Raw genomic sequence first — 24480 nt, 5'->3', positions numbered from 1 at the left:
CTGGCCTGCTGCAGCCAAGTAAGTGTCTCCGTGAGACATGGCAAGCATGGAGTGCCGAGCGAGGGCGACCAGCTGGTGCAAGGTAGCTTGCGTTACCGTAGCAGCCGGTGGGGCACGGACACCCAACCGCTCAACATGGGCCTCCGCGGTAGGACCAGCCTCGGGAAAGGCAAGGTCATGTACCGGGAATAAACCCTTTCTCCAGGACGTCGGAGGCAACGGGAGACCCCGACCGGAGACCGCCGCGAAGGCGTTCTCCAAGGAAGGCTTGATACCGCGCAGCAAGGTTGATGCGGGGAAAGCCGTGTCGGAAGACTCATCGTATACCTCGGAGGAACCCACATTGCCGTGGATTCCCCGTGGTACCGGCCCGGGCCGTGGCATGTCCTCAAAGAGGTCATAAACCATGGCCACGCGGTCCTTAACCGATAGCGGGAGCAACGGTTCGGGGGAAGGACCGGTGACCACGGGAGCTGCCGTACCGGTGGACCCCGCGACCACCGAAGTGGCCGGGGACAGAACAGCCAGCGGCCTATCCTGAGATAAGGCCGCCAGCTTGGAGTCCACAAGTTATGCAAGTAATGCAGCGACGGAATCCCCGGACAGCCCCTACGGGCCGCCAAGGGATCTGCCGCAGCCGTGGTGGTGGTACCCGCAAGGGGACCCCGACCGGACGAGCCAGCCACCACAGGGGTGGAAACGGACTGCACATACAGCCGGTAGCGCTCGCTTGCGGCACACCCCGCAGCTCCTGGTTGCGGGGGTAGAGGGGGTGGAGGACGGCGAAACATCCATGTCAGACATTTTGTTTGTACTATGAACAAAGAGCAAAACATGGTTACAACACACGCACCACAAATAGTCACAAACGAGTATTTTCACCAGAAAATAAACGAGTAATGCGAATATAGAACATACACATATAACATATAGAGGAATAAGTGATGTAAATAAAAAAGATATACTAGAACAGGGGAACGTAAGACGCAAAGTGCATACGAGACACCCCGCTTTTGGCGGGAAAAATATTTCCAAGCGTAGTTACAGCAAACGCCCCGGAAAAGCACAGTTTATTAAAGAGAATAAACAGTAATAAATATCACCGAATGGTCGGAGAAACAGGAACGCTTCAGCAGTTTATTGTACGTCTTGCTAGAGCAAGCGAAGAGACAAGAGTGAAGGGTGTCACATGGCAGCTAGGTGGCTACCCACGTGCTGCATCAGGTAATTGAGATCTCTGTGGTAGATTTCGCTATAGCAGCAGTTGTGAAAGACAACAGCCTCGGTATAACAGTGGTAACGTATTACTTAATGTAATTGTATATATAACACTACCAACACTGTTAAACTAAATAGTGTGCAAAATATATCTTGGTAAGACAGGTGGCCCAGTGATTCACTGTGCAGAGTTGCGTCCCTTGGGCATGCCAGAAACCTATGATTGTGGGCTCGAATCCTGGTTCGCCCTGATTTCTAGGTTTGTCAGCACCATACCCATGCTCGTGGGTTTCACCGAAGTGGTAAACGTCTGAGACCTGCATCACTTCGGGCTTTCCTCCTACATAAAGCTGACAAGCCGTGCTATAACTGGAATACTGTTAAAAAATTCTTTGATGAGATCATATGAAGTGTTGAGTTCTGATGTATCATAATGAAACACCACTATCTATCTGGCGTGTATGACAAGAAAACGATGCATCTCACCCTCCCTGTTCCTGTGATTGTCCCCACGAAGCACACGGGACACCGCTCTCTCTGCCCCAGCTGCTTCAGGCATTCCACGTCCTTGGGCCGCACCAAGATGGCGTTGCTCTCCTGGTACTCAGCGCCCCACAGCTCTAGGATGCTGAGTGTCGGGTCACCCAGCTGGAAGTCATCAGCTCGAATGATGGCGCCTGATGGCTCACAGATCTCTTTGAGGACATTGCCTGGAACAAGTGATGCAATGACACAAATTATTCACATGGAGCATGTTTGGTTGGATCATGCATAGGATGTATTCCATTCAAGTAAATACCAAAGGGAACACTGGTAACAATTGTTTTCATCACTTCCCGAGGCAAAGGAGTTACCTGACCATAAAAGTCCAGTTTCCACCCTTGCTGAACTAGGCGGGAATTCTGGAGGTATATTTTGGCTGGACTTATGAGTCTATATTCCAATCAAATTTGCATTACAAATTAGACATCCAGTTCGTAAACAACATAGATTTTAACATGCAGATTTTAGTTGATTACAGGATTTGCAAAGCATGTCCACCAATAACTGGTAGCCAACACATATTTTGCATATCTTTTCATGTTCTTAATCAAGGTGCTCAAGTGATTTCATGCACATTGCAGGATAAGGATGGAAACTGGACTTGTATAGTACGTTAACGCCCTTGCCTCGGGGAAGTGGGTGACACTGGAATGACTTGAGGCAGCTTGTTTGTTAGTGATGTGGGTGAATGAAGCGGTTCTATGAAATGCTGAGAGAGGTGGTTGCTTAGCTTGCAGATTGCTAGTGTACAGGCTTTGAAGGGGAAGGCCATGTTTGGTAACTAATACGGACAGCACTCCAAGCTTACATGATTTCCTCATATAGGTGCCATTTCAAACTTTAAAGAGCCACATTAAAATTTAAGGATCCACATTGATTTAAGTTTACAAAGAATTTATTATTAAAGAAATTCCATAAAAGACAAGACAGGATTGTAGACATTCCAATTGTTCTTATGTGTCTGAACAACAAAACTTTTGTCGAAAGACCACTGGAATTCACACAGCCAATTACCTGAATCAATGCTGCCTTTTTGCTTATTCTAATGTTTGTTTTACGAATTCGCTTGGATTTCCAATTCATTTATTACCATCACATTTATAGCAGATGAAGTAATTTCAGTCTCATCTTGCCTCCCAATGCTGAAATCTCCGATTTCACTATGCCCACCAACATCTGCATCTAATAAATGCCCCTTTTTGGACTGCTGGCAGTGATAGCCAGAGTCCTATCATTCTGTGATGGACAGTTTGGCTTAGAGCATGTAGAGATGACTCTTGAAAACATGTAGAAATATTCTTCAATGATTTGAACATGCCACCATTGTGAAAGAAAACAGAAATGTCCACATGACCAGCCATACCTAAACTTGCTGCATTACAGACAGCAGCATCAGAAGCAGCATAGGCTTCAGTATTGCCTTAAGGAGTAAAACTACACCCTAAACAGGGAAGTCATGATGTTGATACAGACAAGAGATGTTCTACTCCAGTGTCATTCAATATGTTAAATATTTTAGTTGCCAAGCTATAAAAAGGAGCCAACTGGCAACCAAGCAATAAATACAATAAATGTTAATTTAGGTCATTTAACTTGGTTGCTACTTTGAGGGTCGAGAGGCCTGGTACAACTTGGAAGAGATGACAATTATTCATCAAAATCAAAATGTATCTGCATCAGTGATATTAGAAGCATAACTGGAGCAGTGAGTGAGTGGATGTGGTCTTACCATTACCCCCTGCACCCTGGTCGTGTATGCTGCAGATGGGGTTCCTCGTCTCCAGCTCCACACAGCCCCGGATGAGGCGGTTCAGCTTCTGCTCCATCTCTGCATCACCCCGCTGAACAGCCCCGAAGTCCAGGTCAGCCTTGTTGTCCCCCTGAACGTGCACAGACGAGGCTGCCCCTCCCCCCACACCAATCCGGAACACAGGGCCACCAATCTTCACAACCTTCATTCCTGCAGGGAACCAAGAAATAAAATGTGGGCGAAGAAATTTGTTGTTTTTGGTCAGACAGAATTACAAAGTAGTTAGTATTTAGTGCCAACAGTCAGTATAGCTTCCGTCTGCCCTACAACATGCGTCTACTAACCATGTGGAGTGTCCGAAAGAGTTTCTGTATGATGTTTGTTTGTCAGACACTACCGACTGCCAATGTTATGGTTATTTGTTGTTGAATGAAGCACTCAGCAATATTCCAGCTATATGACGTCCATCTGTAAATAATCAAATCTGGACAAGACAATCCAGTGACTGACATCATGAGCATCGACCTACACAATTAGGATACAATGACACGCATCAGCCAAGTCACCTAGCCTGACCACCCGAAAGTAACACAGAAAAACCAGTATGCTCTTTAATACATTGTAAAAACACAAAACACATTTAAACATTTGGTTCCTCCTATCTTTAGAGCAAACATCCTTACCTTTCTCTGTCTCGGCCTTGTGGACATGTCTGCCGTCCATCGCCCCAATACCCCCGCTGAACATGATCGGCTTGATGTACTCCCTCCTCTCACCTTCCGGGAGGATCATCCCAAATGACCGGGCAAAACCTGCCAGAACTGGCTCACCGAACTTATTGCCATAGTCTGAGGCACCGTTACTGGCCTCCACAGCGACCTCCAGGGGAGGGGCAAAATTCGGGGGATACTTCACCTGCTCGTCCTCCCACGGGAGTTTGTAACCTAGAATGTATGATGTAAATGATACGTCATTCTCTCCATGTGAGACCCTCCAGTGAACTGCTTCACTGCTCTCTTAATGACTCAGTCACAACCGACATTTGACAATCAATTCTCATGAAGTTAGTTTGTTGGTTGTTTACCACCTCAATCAGCTATCGGGGACTTATCTGGGCCTGCTAAGAGCCTATGCAGCATATGTCAGTAAATAGGACTGACCAATTTGGGCAAGTAACAATACTTGCCAAGGACACATAGTTTGGAAACCGCCATACAAATAATCAAGCTGGGACCAGGCAAACCAGTAACTACCATCATGAGCAGCTGATGACATGCAATCCACCAACACTGACCATTCGATCCACTAAGCAGTGTTAGAAATAGGCACTAGTCCTATAGCCCTTGCCATATTGCCCAAAAGTTAAAGTTTCATAAGGAATAGTAGAAATTTGCCCTCTCTTACGGTTTTGCTATATTTTGTCATTTTAAGGACTAGTGGACTAAAACTGTTACATTCTATCACTGCAAAGTCTCATCGTACAACAAACATCTAGGTCCCTGGGCCCAATTCCGTGAAGCAGAAGAAACACCCATGTGTTAATCAGATTTATGACATTCGTGATGCTAATATGTGGCAGGGGGGTATTTAAATCCATATGGCTCTACCTTGATTGGCTTGTTTGTTGTTTAACGCCGCACTCTGCAATATTCAACCAATATGGCAGTCTGTAAATAATTCAGTCTGGACCAGACAATCCAGTGATCCATCGATCTTGGCAGTTGGGATACAGTGACATTCAGCAAGGCTGACAAACCCATCCCGTTAGCACCAGTTATGAGAAGTATAGTTGACTTTAACAGCAAGAATGAGTTGCTGAAGACCTATTCTACCCAGGATCTTCATATGTAGGTTTTCATATGTACAGGTGACTCATGATTACCAAAATGTCTCTGAAGAAATTCTTACTAACAAGATGCATCCCCTCTATCACTTGTTTGTCTATTTGACTGTGCTAGTAGATAACAAATTAACTATTGGATGGGCATTTAGAAGTGCTTTGTACACATATACTGTAAATCTTGAAATTAATGTGAGCGTGAATTAAATGCGAAAAATGTGAGTGGTTTTTGCTCCCATTAATTAACTTCGCAATTGTGTCTCCAAATGACTATCAACAATAAGACGGCCTCACTGCACACTTTGGATAGCGGAAATACCAATTTGAATATAAACACAAACACAGTTTATTGAGCAGCAGTTGTAACAAGTATATAAAAATGTCATTCAAAGAATAGGAATTACACAATGGGCATCCAGTGAGTTATCACCGCTGAGGTCAGGAATTCTACCCACTCGTGTCAAGCTTGTTGACACCTTCTCCGCATAGCAATCAGTGAACTGTTGTTGTTTCAATTAATTTATTGCATTTGAACTTCTATAATACCAGTCTCTGTAAACATATAAACTGTGTTTTTAGGAAAACACTGTTTATTGTTTTTACGGAAGTGTTCTACTCAGTGCTAATAACCAGTGCTCTTTGTTGATTGATTGGATTAAGGTAAGGATATGTATCATTCCACTGGGGATGGGTCGGGGGGGAGTTGCACTGATATTGAGTTGCATTTTAGCTAGGGGTCAGCAGTCTCATTAATTTGGAAATGCATTAATTTCCAGATTTACAGTACATGACAACAAAGTTTTATGCTGAAATTGTAAAATTAGTTGTCTGGCATGTTGGGAGGTTTTTGTGATGATATGTTCACTAACACACCAAATAAACACAGGGCCAAATGCCTTCTTCAGAAAAAATTAACTTGGATCCCTGAAGCATAATTACAAGTTTTGTATGATGACATTCAGACCTACAAGGTAAAGTTCAGCCTACCTGGAATGTGGAGGTTACCGAAGCAGTAACCAGCAGTGCCTGCTACAACATGAGCACCTCTGCCTGTGCTCTGAACATCCCTGATACGCCCACCGGTGCCTGTTGTTGCTCCCGGGAACGGAGCCACTCCTGAAGATACATAGCATATTAGTTGGGGATGTAATTTAGTATGTAATTTAACGCCACACCCAACAATATTTCAACTGCATGACATCAGCCAGTAAATAATCGAGTGTGGACCAGACAAAACAGTGATTGATATTGTGGCCATATCCCATGCCGCCAGGAAACATTGAAACACAAACGAGCTTGACAATTAGATCCATTACAATGCCCTATGTAATGCAGTGATTTTGATACAAAAAGCTGTCTGTAGGCCACTGACTTGCACCCAAGACATGCAATAAGTCAATGGAAAAGGCAATAAGTCACATCAACAAAACAACAGAATAACTTATGCCATGTGCTCACAAATCAACAAAAAAGGAGATGAACCATATCGGGGAATCAATGCAAAGCCATTTGTGGATAAATTCATGTGATCTGACCATTGAACGTCGCGATGCAATGACAAGCACTGTTTCAATTACAATTTTTGATAGCTGTGCATTGTTTTATTAGATCGATACTGACAGTAGAACTAATCCTTACTGATTACTTAATTATGAATTGCCTGACGTCTTGCTTAGCATTTCTATCGGTCAAAAGTCTGACTACTCAAACAAACCATCGGTCAAATCAAAATTTTATTGGTCTATGACCAGTGAAACTGTGGTTTGACAGGCACCTATTTTAACCCAAGGGATCCCTGTGAATGACGGGAGCGTAAGGAGGAGTCTACGGGTTGCTAGGCACCTATTCTAACCCGGGGGATCCCTGTGAATGACGGGAGTGGAAGGAAGAGTCTCTGGGTTGCTAGGCACCTGTTCTAACCCAGGTGATCCCTGTGAATGACGGGAGTGTAAGAAGGAGTCGCTGGGTTCATGGGCACCTATTCTAACCCAGGGGATCCCTGTGAATGACGGGAGAGTAAGGAGGAGTCTCTGGGTCGCTAGGCACCTGTTCCAACCCAGGGGATCCCTGTGAATGACGGGAGCATAAGGAGGAGTCTCTGGGTTGCTAGGCACCTGTTCTAACCCAGGTGATCCCTGTGAATGACGGGAGTGTAAGGAGGAGTCTCTGGGTTCATGGGCACCTATTCTAACCCAGGGGATCCCTGTGAATGACGGAGAGTAAGGAGGAGTCTCTGGGTCGCTAGGCACCTGTTCTAACCCAGGGGATCCCTGTGAATGACGGAGAGTAAGGAGGAGTCTCTGGGTCGCTAGGCACCTATTCTAACCCAGGGGATCCCTGTGAATGACGGGAGCGTAAGGAGGAGTCTACGGGTTGATGGGCACCTATTCTAACCCAGGGGATCCCTGTGAATGACGGAGTGTAAGGAGGAGTCTCTGGGTCGCTAGGCACCTGTTCCAACCCAGGGGATCCCTGTGAATGACGGGAGCGTAAGGAGGAGTCTACGGGTTGATGGGCACCTATTCTAACCCAGGGGATCCCTGTGAATGACGGTAGCGTAAGGAGGAGTCTCTGGGTTGCTAGGCACCTGTTCTAACCCAGGTGATCCCTGTGAATGACGGGAGTGTAAGGAGGAGTCTCTGGGTTCATGGGCACCTATTCTAACCCAGGGGATCCCTGTGAATGACGGAGAGTAAGGAGGAGTCTCTGGGTCGCTAGGCACCTGTTCTAACCCAGGGGATCCCTGTGAATGACGGAGAGTAAGGAGGAGTCTCTGGGTCGCTAGGCACCTATTCTAACCCAGGGGATCCCTGTGAATGACGGGAGCGTAAGGAGGAGTCTACGGGTTGATGGGCACCTATTCTAACCCAGGGGATCCCTGTGAATGACGGAGTGTAAGGAGGAGTCTCTGGGTCGCTAGGCACCTGTTCCAACCCAGGGGATCCCTGTGAATGACGGGAGCGTAAGGAGGAGTCTACGGGTTGATGGGCACCTATTCTAACCCAGGGGATCCCTGTGAATGACGGTAGCGTAAGGAGGAGTCTCTGGGTCGCTAGGCACCTATTCCAACCCAGGGGATCCCTGTGAATGACGGGAGCATAAGGAGGAGTCTCTGGGTCGCTAGGCACCTGTTCCAACCCAGGGGATCCCTGTGAATGACAGAGTGTAAGGAGGAGTCTCTGGGTTGATGGGCACCTGTTCTAACCCAGGGGATCCCTGTGAATGACGGGAGCGTAAGGAGGAGTCTCTGGGTCGCTAGGCACCTATTCCAACCCAGGGGATCCCTGTGAATGACGGGAGCGTAAGGAGGAGTCTCTGGGTCGCTAGGCACCTGTTCCAACCCGGGGGATCCCTGTGAATGACGGGAGCGTAAGGAGGAGTCTCTGGGTCGCTAGGCACCTGTTCCAACCCAGGGGATCCCTGTGAATGACGGGAGTGTAAGGAGGAGTCTCTGGGTCGCTAGGCACCTGTTCCAACCCAGGGGGATCCCTGTGAATGACGGGAGCATAAGGAGGAGTCTCTGGATCGCTAGGCACCTATTCTAACCCAGGGGATCCCTGTGAATGACGGAGTGTAAGGAGGAGTCTCTGGGTCGCTAGGCACCTATTCTAACCCAGGGGATCCCTGTGAATGACAGAGTGTAAGGAGGAGTCTCTGGGTCGCTAGGCACCTATTCTAACCCAGGGGATCCCTGTGAATGACGGAGTGTAAGGAGGAGTCTCTGGGTCGCTAGGCACCTATTCCAACCCGGGGGATCCCTGTGAATGGCCGGAGTGTAAGGAGGAGTGGGAACCCACCTGTAGGGAAGTTGTGAGTCTCCGCGGTGAAGATGACGTGTTGTAGGATATTTTCTTTCTTGACCATCCTGCTGGGTGCAGTAGGGTCAGCTGGGGCCAGGCATGTGACCGGATGACCATTGATACCACTGGAGTGGACCACACAGAATAATGTACAACTTCTTGTCATGCAGCGTTATTAACAATACTAACTCTGCCCAGTAACACTTCCAAAGGGCCAGTGCGATGAAGAAGGCCACTCCGCTGCTGGCGGTTTCCGCATCACAGAAAACTACATATTGAATGACAGGAATTTAGGGGCTGAATCATCAAGATATTTGTGATTTACAACATATTGTATTTAATTAGAACTTATCACAATGAAGATCAAAAGATTATGTCAATAAAACATTGGGCATTCATCAGGGCTTGTGAACAAATAATATTTTGTATTTCTCATTTCTCGTACAATCGAGAATGATAGGGTCATCCAGTATCAGAATCAATTTGCTCTTGCAACCTTTAGTGCCATACTCAGAAATGATCTCTCTTGTCCATGATGTCACACACTGGTGTATTGACATGTGGAAAAGGGCATCTGATTGTAGGAATGGCAGACCATGTCATTATTGATCAGAACTTCAGACTCCTGACGTACAGATGTCATATTTCTAGATTCACAAATACTTACAGGTCCAGGGAACTGAGACAGAGCTATGCAAGATATCAGATACACTGTCAATATGGAAACATCTGAGCCATTAAATTACTGTGAGTGGCTAACAATAGCCTCAGCTCCATCTGGAAAGTTTTGCGATACCCTGTTAAAGATTACCAAGTATCAAAGTTACCACTGCAGGTGATTTGTTTGATAAGTAGGAAGCCGCATGATGCAATTAGGGAATGTGAGGGATTAGTTGTTTATTATCATGTACTGGCTGGTTTGACATGTGAAAGTGACTTCAAGATATATGCCTCCTTATGTCTAAAGTTTTTTGGTCTGCAAAAGTAACTGTGTCATGAAACTAATGGGAGTGTATATTTCTCGCAGCTTTGCAGTAGTTTTCTGCACACAAAACTTTCCAGATTTCCAGTATGAGAACAGATGGTCGATACATCGCAAAGAGATCTTATTATTTGTCAATGTCAGATGTGCACAAACTCGCCACTGTAGTGTAGCTTAAAGATGTCGTTTTGTTTGTCCTGAGATGTATAGAGATATAAGTATCTCCGATGTGCACATACCTGCTATTGTCATTGAATTTAATGACATTATTTTTGTTGCTGGAAAGCTGGGTGTCCATGATCATCTTAAAAAGAGACCGATTCATCTCCTCACCATCGATTACCATCCGACCCTTGAAGAACCAGTGTCGACTGTGTTCACTGAAAACACAGAGTCACCGGTTGGTTTGTGCTGATTTGACAAAGTGAATATCAGACATCACTGAGATCTAGACAATGCAATTATCTGCATGGACAAATCTTTTCCATCACAAAGCAAAAACTGACTTTCAGCAGGTACTTTGATTGGACAAACCAAACCCACCTCTGGTATCTCCTGAAGTGAAACTTACCCTCATGTGCCGATTTTAAAATCAAGATGCATATTAACTTTGCAGTCAATGTAATAATGGACCCGTTAAGATCCAGGTATAGTGTGTGATTGAGTATGGTTTTATGCCGCTTTTAGCAATATTCTTGCAATATCACGGCCGGGGACACCAGAAATGAGCATCACACATTGTACCTATGTCTGGAATTGAATCTGGGTCTTAGGTATGACAAGCAAGCACTTTAACCATTAGAATACAAGACTGCCCCAGATCCAGGTAGAGAATAGGTCTTAAGCAACCCATCCTTGCTGTAAAAGGTGACTTTGCTTGTCATAAGAGGCAACTATTGGGTTTGGGTGGTCAGGCTCACCAACTTTGTTGATGCATGTCATCTTATCCCAATTGTGTAGATCAATTCTCATGATATCAATCACTGCAATGTCTGGTCCAGACTCGATTATTTAGACACACCTCAGATTACTGAGCATCAAAATGTGGAAGTTGCTGTAGTTATAACAGAAACTAAGCGATAAAATTTTACTATGAGTTTTTAAATCACATTGGCTGATGGCTGTTTTCGTTACTACAATCCCCAGTACTCTCAAACAGATATTTGAATTTCCAGGCTCCCTGATGCCATCCATTGTCAGACTTGGTCAGCAGGAGTCTCACCTATTTGATTGTGCTAGATCAAAACACTCCACGCTGGTTGGGTTTCTCTTCACTTTGTCTACAAACAAGTCTGTGTAGTAGTCCAGGTCCCAGTCATCAAACGCAAGGCCTGAAACATAATCAACGTGGGAGTAACAATCCACAAACTGAAACACAGTTCAAACTTTGCTTAACATACACTTTTTCATGTAACATGGGTATCATTGATAATCACAAACATCACTCTTCAGTACCATCAGCAAGTCACAACAAATACTGAACTTTCTATAACCATCACTCTTTCAACACCAGTCAACCAGAAGCGTTTACTGCTGTGACACTGAGTTCCCAGAGACTCTTGCGTGATAGATGAAGCCAACATTTATCAAAGAAAATATCTGCTTGTAAAACATCTTTGCTACAACAGGTTATACCCCATTTGAAAGCTCTAGTCCTATTGTTTATAAATATGAAAGTTATGTTTATCACATTATTTAAATAATGCATTTACAACTTAATTAAATTTGTTGTAAATAAAAAAATGTAGGCTAACACATTCATAACGTCCAGATTAAGGACCAAGGAAGCAAAAATTTGACGATTTTCAGCAAATATAAGATTTTGTAAAATACACTTACCTATTTCTTTTTTATTTTCTTTGTTTAAATAATTTGAAAATTATTTTAAAAAGAATTATAAATAGTATCTATCATCACCAATTTCCCGATAACAGCAGCTGTCCGCTCAGTAACATGAAGAAATACCTCCATTTTCGAAGCTTCGTATGAATAACACGTTCGTCGAAGACTGCCATAAGACTCATTGCTAGAAAGTTTGTTTTTTCATCTCCACGGTCGTAACATCACCTGGAGTCTTTTCGTAGCTGCAACATGCGATTTTTTGGGATAAAATTGGCTTCTAATGATGCTTTCTTGCCAAAATCTACAGCTATGGTACTGTCCTCGTGTATGATGAATTTCAGATTTTGACAAAAGATTTCTGTTAAATCTTGTTATTCTGAACGTTTTAAGCAGGAAATAGTGATCTATATTAAAAATGTGGAACTTTGTGTATGTATCGTGCTACTTTACGATCTGTGACAAATATGTTTCATGCATATATTTTGGCATTAAACATCATGTCTGGGCTGAGAAATAGAGGCGACAAAAGCCAAGATATCATTGGACTTACATTACACGAGATTGCAAGAAAAAATGGAAATAATAACTTAGATGTAAGTTTGACAACTTTAGATATATTTTTGTTGATTTTATTTATTACTTTGTATACTATATTTAAAGATTTGCTTGAAACGTCTCTATTTTGCTCTTTGACATGTTCGATGTGGACCCGTTGTCGAAGTGTGAATTTTATTTTCAATAACATTGCGGGAAATAGTGAATAATTTTTTACTCTATCAATAAACAAGAGGCCCATAGGGCCTGTATCGCTCACCTGGATATTTACGCAATAATTACAAAATATACATTTGCATTGTACATGTATATAAAATTGCAAATATTTCATAATTTTGACTCTGCCAGCATTTAAAAGGGGTGGATGGCAACTCTGACAGCATGAACGTGTATTTCTCTAGAAAGATCTGAACTGTTTCCATGTTATGATCCAGGATCTAAGTTTCCAGAGGCAAGGCTGGATCCCAGGGCGAATCCTATTGGCATAAATGTATTATCTCTTCATAACAAACAAATGTACATACAATGTATCTGTTTATTATAGGGTGGGGATAATATCGGTTTGCATGTTATGGTCAAGGTTCGAACTCCTTTGGGAGTGCCGGACAGATGAACAGAAGGGCCAGTCCTGGTAGCATGGATGTATTGATGAGCATGGGTACATAGGATGGGGATTTTGACATTCTTCTAAGTAATTATGACCCAAAGTCCCTTTCGAGTCTGACCCCTGGGGTGGCAACAGACTCCAAGGCAGATCTTGGTAACATGAATGTATTTGTGTTATGATGTCAAGTATATGTATAATATAGATCAGTGATAGAAACTAACTGTTTTAGTCCACTAGTCCTTATTATGATAACATATAGCAAAACACTTAAAAATGGCAATTTTCTACTAGTCCTTATGAAAACTTAACTATTGGGCAGTTTGGCAAGGACTATACAGAGCTCCAGATAAGCTGCGTATCTGCGTAAAATACGCATCAGACATGCAGAAATACGCAGTAAAATATAATCCAAGCGTATCAAATACGCAACGAACATTACAGATACGCTACAAAAATAAAACTTGTGCATATCATCAAAATATTGTGAAGTAACCCTGCATATTCGATTAGCAAATCAGCAACTTATTTTGAAATTATTACCGGGCATTCCGTCAACCTTGCCAAACTCCACGATGACAGTTACATCATGATCATTTGCCATCACACTTTCTTGTGGAAGTATCGTGGTATTTTGGAGTCCTATAAAGCTCTCGAAACCACACGACACCAGTTTGCAGGGACTTGATGAATAGTGTTTTTAAATATTTAACTTAAATACCCACATGTGTAAAAACTAGTGGGGAACAGAAATTTGAATACCCAGATAGAATTACTGATACCCAATGATTTTAAAATGCATGGGTAAAATACCCACAACACCAAAAGCTTATCTGGAGCTCTGCTATAGGACAAGTCCCAATTTCTAACGCTGTAGATTCAAAGTTAGAATTCAATTTCTCCCATCGGCCCCGCTCCATCTATAGAATGACGAGTATCAAATACAGTGAAAATCACTCCATCTATACAATGACGAGTATCAAATACAGTGAAAATCACTCCATCTATACAATGACGAGTATCAAATACAGTGAAAATCACTCCATCTATATGGGAAGACAACTTCTAAAATTTGCCTGTTAATCAGCTATTAAGCCCCACCCACTTTGTTTATACAACACTTTGTTTTCTTGGCCAAATGAGGCAAGTGGTCACACCTTTGCTTTAAAAAAAAGTTTGCTTGGCCATATTTATGTACTAAACTAGTACACATCTAACTAATCAGCCATTCTGGACTAGTGAAGCAAATTAATGTTAGAAAAGAAAACTAACTAACTATGCGGTAGTAACGGTTTAAAGGAAAAGCTGTGGTACATCACAGGATAATTATAACGTCACATGGCTATTCAGAGTGAAACAAAAATGAAAACAAAGGCAAAGTTTTTATACATAAATCAAGTTTATTGAAGTTGAAACAATATTTGAAAGGAAGTGACAAAACTTTATGCCTAGAAAGTGAAGAAATGGTTATGGGGTGGGGATCCCAACCTTTTCAAAGTTATGACCTGAAGCTAGGGACTATATATAAGTATACATAGGGCCAGCCCCTCCATTTCTCCAATTTGAATCCCCACCAATGGAGAATGCTTCCAACCAAATATGGTTGATATCTATCTCTTAGTTAAAGAGAAGAATTCGCTTAAAGCAATAACGCCAAATTACCCCTTTTTCGACCCGCCCCTCAGCCCCTTGGGGGATCAGCCCCACTATTTATACAATTTTTAATTCTCACCACCGGAGAATGCTTTCAACCTTGTTTGGTTGATATCTATCTCTTAGTTCCAGAGAAGAAGTCGTTTAGAGCAATAACGCCAAAATACCCTTATTTCGCCCCGCCCCTCAGCCCCTGTGGGGTCAGCCCCTCCATTTGTACAATTTTGAATCCTCACCACCAGAGATTGGTTTTAACCATATATGATGTTGAGTTAAAGCCCCACCCTGACTATAAATAGCCCGCAAGGTGGCGGTGTTTCAGTTTCGAACAATGACTGACAATGTAAACACAACCGAGTGTCGGGAGACGTTTTTTGAAAACCATAAGGGAACCAGATCACCATTGACCGTCAAACTTAGTATCAACTTGAATGACAAACCATGGATACAACAAATGGCTCCATATCAAGACATAAGTCAATAGATTTTCTGTAGTTTTATCATAAAAAATCGAATCGATCGTGTTTGGCGTCTGCATCAATCACAGTGGGCGGAGCTTATTTACGGTTGCGCTATAAATAGCAAAGCACATGGTCGTGTGTACATGTGACACATTCAATGCATTTGTGGTCAAAGTGAATTGTGTTGCATATTTTTACGGCTGAACTTCAGTTTCGGTTAATGTAACAGTAATGATATTTAAATACGAAATTGACGACGCGATTCTTTCAGTTCAATCCGAAAATTACAGATATTTGTTTAGTTTTGGTCATTTGTATTCAACAGTTAGATTTGTGCCACACAATAATTAGTTAATATTTATAAAACCTAAATTATTACACCGATTTTTCAACTAGTGTTTAGGAAGGGGCCTAATTTGAAGCACCAGAAGTTGCGCCAATATTTCTCAGCTTGACTTCAATAGATGAATATGTCACGTGTATCAACATAACAATGCACATAAGCAACTGGTTAATAAGTAACGAAATATACCTGATGTTTTGACCTACTAAAGGCGTATCCAGATAATATTGTACTTACGATAAACGAAAACTCCAATACACATATTCCAAGACAACTTTAATTATGAATTTCCTTTTCTTTCACAGAATTTTCACATTTGATCATTAGATCCACACTTGTCCCATGTATTTTTTGTTCGGGGTATTTGGATACACTTCGCGCACAAGTTTTAAAATATAATCTGGGATCCCTTTCCCGTTTTGTCCACACCGATCCTTCATCTGCTGCAACGTTTATTTCCGTTTCTTCAAGTCCAAGTATCTACGATCTCTCCAAACACTTCGTTTATTTAGCTCAGTCCAGAAGCAATGTGTTCGAATCGACGAATTTCTGCAACATGGTGGCCGCACCATTCCCTAACTGCGATTGCCTGTGCCGTGTCACGCATGGTTGACAAAAGAAGTGTGAACATACATATTCGGCTTCATCTGGTTCCACAATGAAATCTAGCTGTGACACTGATTCACTAATCCCAAGAATCGGCACTGAATTTATCAAAGTTTCTGTTGCAATTGCAAGGGCGGGAAGAGAGGCGCCATCTTGTCGATTCGAGTTGTGAATCGGAATGATGTCATCTTGAATTGGAACTTTCTCCACAATTAAGTCACCAATGTCATAATCGAAATTACCTAAGGCTCCCTGATTATCTCGAACAATTCTTCGTCAAATTAGGCTTCACATGAAAATGTTTTGTTGCTCATATTGAAGACAAGCGAAATTGCAAAGTTCTTGACAGTTGTAAGCAGCAACTCGATGCGCTCATGGGGCGTGGTTGCTAGGAGATCGCGTGGTCAGAAAGGCGAAAATAAAAAGTTTTAGAAAGTAATAAAAGAAATACCCAGTGCAATCCAAAAGTACCATGTACAGGATATTTAAAAAAAAAATATTCACGAAAACAAATCTTTTCTAAAAATGCAAAATAATTTATTAATTTATCCCAAGGTCGTAACCCTGATCACGTGGTGGGTATTTGGAAGGAATCTTTGCGATGACGCCGTGAATGAGGCCGTGTGTATTACATTGTTGAAATCAACTGCCCAGGAATGTTGAAGCATTGACATTATGACAGATGTTCGTCATGGATGGAGAGAAAAAAGTATCTGAGAGAAACATTGTTGCTTTGAGCTTTGAGACAAAACATGTGTTAATGCCGAAGAAGCCAGCGACCTGAATGTAAGCTTGATGAATGTAATGTTGAAACCCATTTTCACGCACATGACAGAATTAATGTGAACAAATATTAATCTGAACACCGTTTCGAAGTCTGTGAGGCTGTCCGTATTTGAATATTTCTATCTCCATTCCGACGTGAAATAATATAATGTCTTCGTGTCTCAATTTCGCTGCCGCTGTGGAAAATTGCGCACCGATCTAATAAAAGAAATACTACTAGATCTACAATTGCACCGTCATAAAAGAACCAGGTCAACGTTATCTTTTTTCCGTTGTTTATTAAAAATTCGTTTCCGAAGCAAAGCGAATCGATCTACATCATAAATTAATTCATAGACTAGTTTCTAGTACCAAGTGTTGAACCTTTTTTAAAAATGTCATCAAATAACTTACACAATTATTGAAAGACATTTTTTTATAAGTCATATATTGTATTTCGTCCGCCCGGTATCTGATTGTTTAGTTGAGGCTTGAGGGGAGAAACACATACACAAAATATGGATGGCCTTATGCAAATGACACTTGGCATAACAATCAACAGGGATCTGGGTCACTGGGACCCGCCAAGTTTCACGGATCGAGTTACTTAATTCGGCATGAGGAGCTTCATCGGACAAGTAAGACTTTGCCAAAATACATAGATTGCTACTGGGCAATGAAAAAAACGACAAGAAACTACTTTGATCACTTGAAAATATTTTTGACCTTTTACCAGTTTTTTTTTACACGATCGTTGTCATCCAGATTCCAAATGAGGCAAGACGAACAACACAACGAAGAAAAACATTGTTGAAATCACCGATTGCCGTATATATTGTGAGAAATGCTATTTGTAAACTGCAGATATACCGTACACCACAGGATAGCGATTGGTGCCCCAACACATATTATGTTTCTTCATTTACACTGCTCATATGCATCACGACAAACGTATTTCGTTCTAGTCCAGAGATCTAGAACTATAATTTGTGTGCTGGATAAATCGTGGACATTCCACGGTATCATTTTATGAAGATGTGAAGACGACATGGCAGGTATGTTTTGAAACCAAAGACGTACGCGTTTGCTGAAAAGTCTTGGAATCGTTTGGTAGATATTTATATTACCATTAAAACTTACGTCCTTGTTGTCAAACGACCCACGTGGGTGGGTGTTTACATGACGTCACCCGTTTACGCATTAAACCAATGAAATGTATGTGTTATCATGACGTCATATAGACCTGTCAAATCACTTTTATAAGCTCCGCCCACTAGAGTGCGGTAGTTACTACCGCAGATGGGGCTTTAACATAAAGGGTACCTCTGAATTTCTCTTAATCTCATATGAAATGAATTAATGGAAGTGATTAAAGGGAGATAACTCATAGTTCTGCATCTATGAAAAGTGTAGATTGTCGCATTATTCTTATTCAAATACCAAACATTAAGGACAGACGGCAGCTTTGTGTGATATCCTCAGGTTTGTAAATACACAGTGTGTCTGGGTACAATACCTTTCTCACTAGCAAGAAAGAAGACATCACCCGTCTGTGCCTAAACAGTTGAGTCTACTTGCCCGAACTTGGCTCTTAGCATCATCTGTAGTAGATTTTATCATTAACATATTGACAATTATAAGCTGGGCTTACTAAACCAAACACCGGTTTACTAGACTCTGGCTTCGGACTTGTGGCTCAAATCTCACACGGCATCAATATTGTTGAAGTGATAATGATCAAAACATAGCTGGTTGCCCCATAAAAACCAGAATTGTTCGCTGGAGACCCATTCTAACCTGAAATTCACATTGGGTTAATTTGGAGTGGCCTTACCAAGTTCTTTGTTTGCTTCTTCTAAAGCTGACCGCCCACGTCCCATGATGTCCACTTCAAACACAGGCTCCGTCCGCACAGACAGCTTGAAGCTCTCTAATGGTTTGAGGTATCTACATTGTGTCATACGGTCATACAGTTGAGATAGAATGAGGTCTTCCTCCGCAGTTGAAGGTTTAGTATCGCTGGTGAAGGTGATGAGGTAGCGTGTGGACTCTTCAATCCTCGATATCTTGCTCAGACCAACTGACTGGCAGATTGATACAGCATTGGTGGAGAATGCTGTTGAGAAGTTTAACCTTAAACGAGAGAATACAAGAGATTTAGGCCATCATTCACTAAGTCACCTTGGCAAAGCTGTCTGAACTGGTTGCAGTTCCACAAAGTAATCTTAGCACCATAATCTAGGAACTCTCACAACAGTTAAAACAAGCACCAAGTCGACTGTCCGAAGACTACAGATACCGACCAGTTGACTTGACCCGTGAAGATCCGGGTAAGAATCGGTGTTCAGCAAACCCTGCTTGCCGTAAAAGGTGACTTTGTTTGTCATAAGAGGCGACTAACAGGATCAGGTGGTCAGGCTCGCCGACATGGTTAATGCATGTCATCATATCCCAATTGCGTTCATTGATGCTTGTTCTATCAGTCACTGGATTGTCTGGTCCATACTCTATTATTTACAGACTGTCGTCATATAGCTAGAATATTGCTGAGTGCGACATTAAACAACAAACAGACAAAACTAGCTGACTGCAGGAATTTGATAGTCGTTTCAACCTTAATAACAACACAGACTTCCCCTGAGACCACTCAGTGGAGCAGGACCCTATATCTGGAAGTGGTCTTTCTGCTCACTCATCACTTTCTGATTACTGTGCATGTATGTTACATGAAGAGCTAAACACCCACCATTAGTCACTGACATATGACACACAGTGTACTGTGAATGTTGAGTGAACACAGGTCAAAGAACAGTTTCAACGTTTCAGTCGTCAATATTCATTCACAGTAGCCTGTAACTAACTGAGACCTGGTGAAGCAGTGCTTGATTGTCTGACCAGGGTGTGTGATGGTACAAGAACCCCTTATACAACATGTTATGTCCACGTGGTCATCTAATGACAAGCATTGGACACTGGGGGCCCACACTGCCCTGGGATCACACGAACAGTGTGCACACATTTTATCCTGCATCCTGAGTTAAACGTTTGTCTGGTGCTTGACAGCATTGCATGGCATTGCTGCACCTTTTTGACCTGCAGTGTTATACTGAAGAATTCACTTTTATCCACCTACAATGTTGGGATTCCAGTAAAGGTTTTGTCCTGGAAGAGTATTTTTGTTTAATTTTCCTATTTGATATAGAAATGAAGACTTTGTTCCTTATCGTCATCAATTCTTCAAGGGAAACATACACTACGTTCCTCCATCAACCAAGACTACATATGACCACTTGGCAGTATAGTTCTGACCAACGGACCAAGCAACAGCCTCATTTCAGCAAGAGGGAAACTAGTGAGTGCTCAGACCAATTCAATCAGTTTACACTGCACCATTACCGTTTTTTCTCATCTGACATCTGCAAACTGTGCCATGGACTTGTGGAATCTGGTCTACACATTACTTCAATGTCAGGCAATGGCAAGATTCACACAAAGTTCCTGCATGGAGTTGAACTTTGAATTTTTCATGGTCTTATTTGATTAGTGAACTACAAATAATAACTAATACGTCAGCACGTATCGGCCTGACGTATGCCCTGGTGATGGAGGAACATGGTGTATACAAACCCCTGTAGTAGTGATGATGGTTGTGGTGGTCAGGACTTTACCTAGGGCCCACTTCTAGGAGGAGGGTTGAGGGAGAATCATGGAGACTGGAGGTAGTCTGCAGCTTGTGGGCCTGGAATGGGATGGAGAAGATCCACTGCAACTTCCTCTCTTCCTCTGGATCAAGAGCTGAACCAACGAAAAATATACTTAAAGCACATGATTAACGCCAGAGTATGAAGATTGGCATCTTCCCGAGGCAAGGGAGTTAACTGACTCTAAAAGTCCAGTTTCAACCAATGCCGAACTTGGCTGGAATTACCAGTGGCTATTACCAGTTATGTCTGACAGACACACAGTGTTTACGTGACTCACAGACACAGTGTCTACATGACCCACAGACACACAATGTCTACATGGCTCACAGACACAGTGTCTACATGACCCACAGACACACAATGTCTACATGACTCATGGACACACAGTGTCTACATGACCCACAGACACACAGTGTCTACATGACTCACAGACACACAGTGTCTACATGACCCACAGACACACAGTGTCTACATGACTCATGGACACACAGTGTCTACATGACCCACAGACACACAGTGTCTACATGGCTCACAGACACAGTGTCTACATGACCCACAGACACACAATGTCTACATGACTCACAGACACACAGTGTCTACATGACTCAAAGAAACACAGTGTCTACATAATTCACGGACACACAGTGTCTATATGACTCACAGACACACAGTGTCTACATGACTCATGGACACACAGTGTCTACATGACCCACAGACACACAGTGTCTACATGGCTCACAGACACAGTGTCTACATGACCCACAGACACACAATGTCTACATGACTCATGGACACACAGTGTCTACATGACCCACAGACACACAGTGTCTACATGACTCACAGACACACAGTGTCTACATGACCCACAGACACACAGTGTCTACATGGCTCACAGACACAGTGTCTACATGACCCACAGACACACAATGTCTACATGACTCACAGACACACAGTGTCTACATGACTCAAAGAAACACAGTGTCTACATAATTCACGGACACACAGTGTCTATATGACTCACAGACACACAGTGTCTACGTGACTCATGGACACACAGTGTCTACATGACCCACAGACACACAGTGTCTACATGGCTCACAGACACAGTGTCTACATGACCCACAGACACACAATGTCTACATGACTCATGGACACACAGTGTCTACATGACTCAAAGAAACACAGTGTCTACATAATTCACGGACACACAGTGTCTATATGACTCACAGACACACAGTGTCTACGTGACTCATGGACACACAGTGTCTACATGACCCACAGACACACAGTGTCTACATGGCTCACAGACACAGTGTCTACATGACCCACAGACACACAATGTCTACATGACTCATGGACACACAGTGTCTACATGACCCACAGACACACAGTGTCTACATGACTCACAGACACACAGTGTCTACATGACTCACAGAAACACAATGTCTACATGACTCACAGACACACAATGTCTACATGACTCAAAGAAACACAATGTCTACATGACTCACAGACACACAGTGTTTACATGACTCAAAGAAACACAGTGTCTACATAACTCACGGACACACAGTGTCTATATGACTCACAGACACACAGTGTCTACGTGACTCACGGAAACACAATGTCTACATGACTCACAGAAACACAGTGTCTACATAACTCACGGACACACAGTGTCTACATGACTCACAGACACACAGTGTCTACATGACTCACGGAAACACAGTGTCTACGTGACTCACAGAAACACAGTGTCTACATGACTCACAGAAACACAATGTCTACATGATTCACAGTACACAATGTCTACATGACCCACAGACCCACAGTGTCTACATGACTCACGAAAAGTGAAAACATGAAGTCATCAACCTTCACTGATAAAAAAACCAAATAAGTAGTACAAAAACAGCAAACCATGACATCATATTGCTGTTGTTTTTTTAAACATCTCCTCATCTCGATATGTGATGGCAGCTCCAGTGTTTGCAATAATCTTAAAACACCAAAATACTGTTGTCAGGTCCCAAACACATGCAGCAACCAAGTCATGTCTGACCTCTCCACCAAACTGCCCCTCATACATCTCAAGGCGAGGGCGTTAACTGACTATAAAAGCCCAGTTTCCATACTTGACGAACGCTTCAACGTAGAGATTTCGGTTGACTGAAAGTTTGCAAAGCAAGTGTACCATCAACTGGTCATCAGCAGATACTTTCCAAAGGTTTTAAATCAAGGTGCCCAAGTGATTTCATGCATTTTTCATGGTAAGACCCGTTTTATTACAATGGAGGCCTTGATAATTGATCATATCGTCTTGACTGGGCACCACCATCTTGTTTTGTTTGTTTGTTGTTTAACATGTTTAACGCTGCACTCAGCAATATTCCAGCTATATGACGGCGGTCTGTAAATAATCGAGTCTGGACCAGACAATCCAGTGATTGACAGCATGAGCATCAATCCACGCAATTGGGATCGATGACATGCATCAACTTAGTCAGCGAGCCTGACCACCCGATCCCTTAGTTGCCTTTTACGACAAGCATAGTCGCCTTTTATGGCAAGTATGGGTTGCCGAAGACCTATTCTACCCCGGAATCTTCACGGGTCCCACCATCTTGTGAGAGGTGTAATCTGATAGGTCAATAGAAGGGACATAGAAGGGACTTAACTCGTAATAGGCATCAAGGAATTTTATATGTTTTGAAGTGCTTCTGAACTTACCAATACCATCATTCTGTACATAGATACAAGTTTCTGTGTCGATAGTTTTGACCAATGTCCCCTGCAAGACTTTGTTGATCTTGGCAGTGGTCACTTCAGCTGCTCCCTGGTTTAGTCCCGGGCATCGGAAATATCGCAACACCCCAGGCATCCTGGACACCTGACCCTAATACAACAGAGACAGTAATAAACTATACACCAAACATCAGAGAGAGAATATTTTGATCAGCACATGTGACAACACAAGAGAGCATTAACAGATACCCCCGACAATAACACATTAGAGAGGGTTAATAAGCACATCTTACCACAACAAAACATATATATATATATATATATGTATATCACTAAGAACAGGACCAAAATAAAGTGTCTTTTCAATTTGTCTGTCAAGAGCATTTAGTTTGGAATCCTAGAAATATCCCTGGACAATATGTTGCAATTTTGTTCTGTAGATTCAGTTTCCTAATTATTTTGAGTCATTTTGTCTCCTCATGTCACGGGCCATTTGTAAAGTGGCCGCCTGTTGATACACACTACATACTTTTTAGAACCGTGTAGATCCAGGGTAGAATAGGTCTTCAGCATACCATTTTTGGTGTAAGAGGCTACTATGTTTGTCGTAAGAGGTGACTAACGGGATCGGGTCAACAGTCCTTGCCAAACTGCCCAATAGTTAAGGTATCGTAAGGACAAGCAGAAATGTGCTACTTTTGAGGAGTTTTGATATACGTTATCATTATAAGGTCTAGTAAACTAAAACAGTTACTTTCTATGGCTGGCCAAGCAGTTTCAGACATGTTGCCAGGTAGGAACTACCTCACCTCATTGTGTGATGCAACAGTGTGTCACTCGTATCATTACAGGAACTTACTGGAATACATAGGAATAATGATTTCAGGCATTCATGTCCTTGCTTTATGGTAACTTATTCATCAAGAAATAGGAAACCACCCACAGCGTAGTCCATCCTTCAGTGTATCACCAGTCTATCAGGACAAATAGAGGAGTTTACTACAAATCAGAATGAACTTCTATTTTAGATGAGAAAGATGTTTTCTTGAGTATTAAGACAAAGGATGGA

At 42.6% G+C, this 24480-nt stretch overlaps 1 protein-coding gene across 18 annotated transcripts in view; it reads right to left on the bottom strand.

Moving 5' to 3' along the window:
- Window positions 1–24480, bottom strand: part of LOC124141849 (phosphoribosylformylglycinamidine synthase-like) — a 73680-nt gene that overhangs the window by 47025 nt on the left and 2175 nt on the right. For all 18 annotated transcript variants that reach the window (XM_048388321.1, XM_048388326.1, XM_048388331.1 and 15 more), the window contains exons 2-11: window positions 23397–23562; window positions 20631–20757; window positions 18797–19095; window positions 11356–11464; window positions 10373–10513; window positions 9149–9276; window positions 6339–6467; window positions 4195–4455; window positions 3491–3721; window positions 1705–1928 (exon numbers count right to left, since the gene is read on the bottom strand). In XM_048388321.1, coding sequence (XP_048244278.1) covers window positions 1705–1928; window positions 3491–3721; window positions 4195–4455; window positions 6339–6467; window positions 9149–9276; window positions 10373–10513; window positions 11356–11464; window positions 18797–19095; window positions 20631–20757; window positions 23397–23547 — 1800 coding nt within the window. In that variant the 5' untranslated portion in view covers window positions 23548–23562. The remainder of the gene's footprint in view (window positions 1–1704; window positions 1929–3490; window positions 3722–4194; window positions 4456–6338; window positions 6468–9148; window positions 9277–10372; window positions 10514–11355; window positions 11465–18796; window positions 19096–20630; window positions 20758–23396; window positions 23563–24480) is intronic.

This window comes from Haliotis rufescens, unplaced genomic scaffold (assembly GCF_023055435.1).
Source record: "Haliotis rufescens isolate VD_foot unplaced genomic scaffold, xgHalRufe1.0.p SCAF_7, whole genome shotgun sequence".
In the NCBI taxonomy this organism is placed as follows: domain Eukaryota; kingdom Metazoa; phylum Mollusca; class Gastropoda; order Lepetellida; family Haliotidae; genus Haliotis; species Haliotis rufescens.
This window is presented reverse-complemented; position numbering and strand designations above follow the sequence as displayed.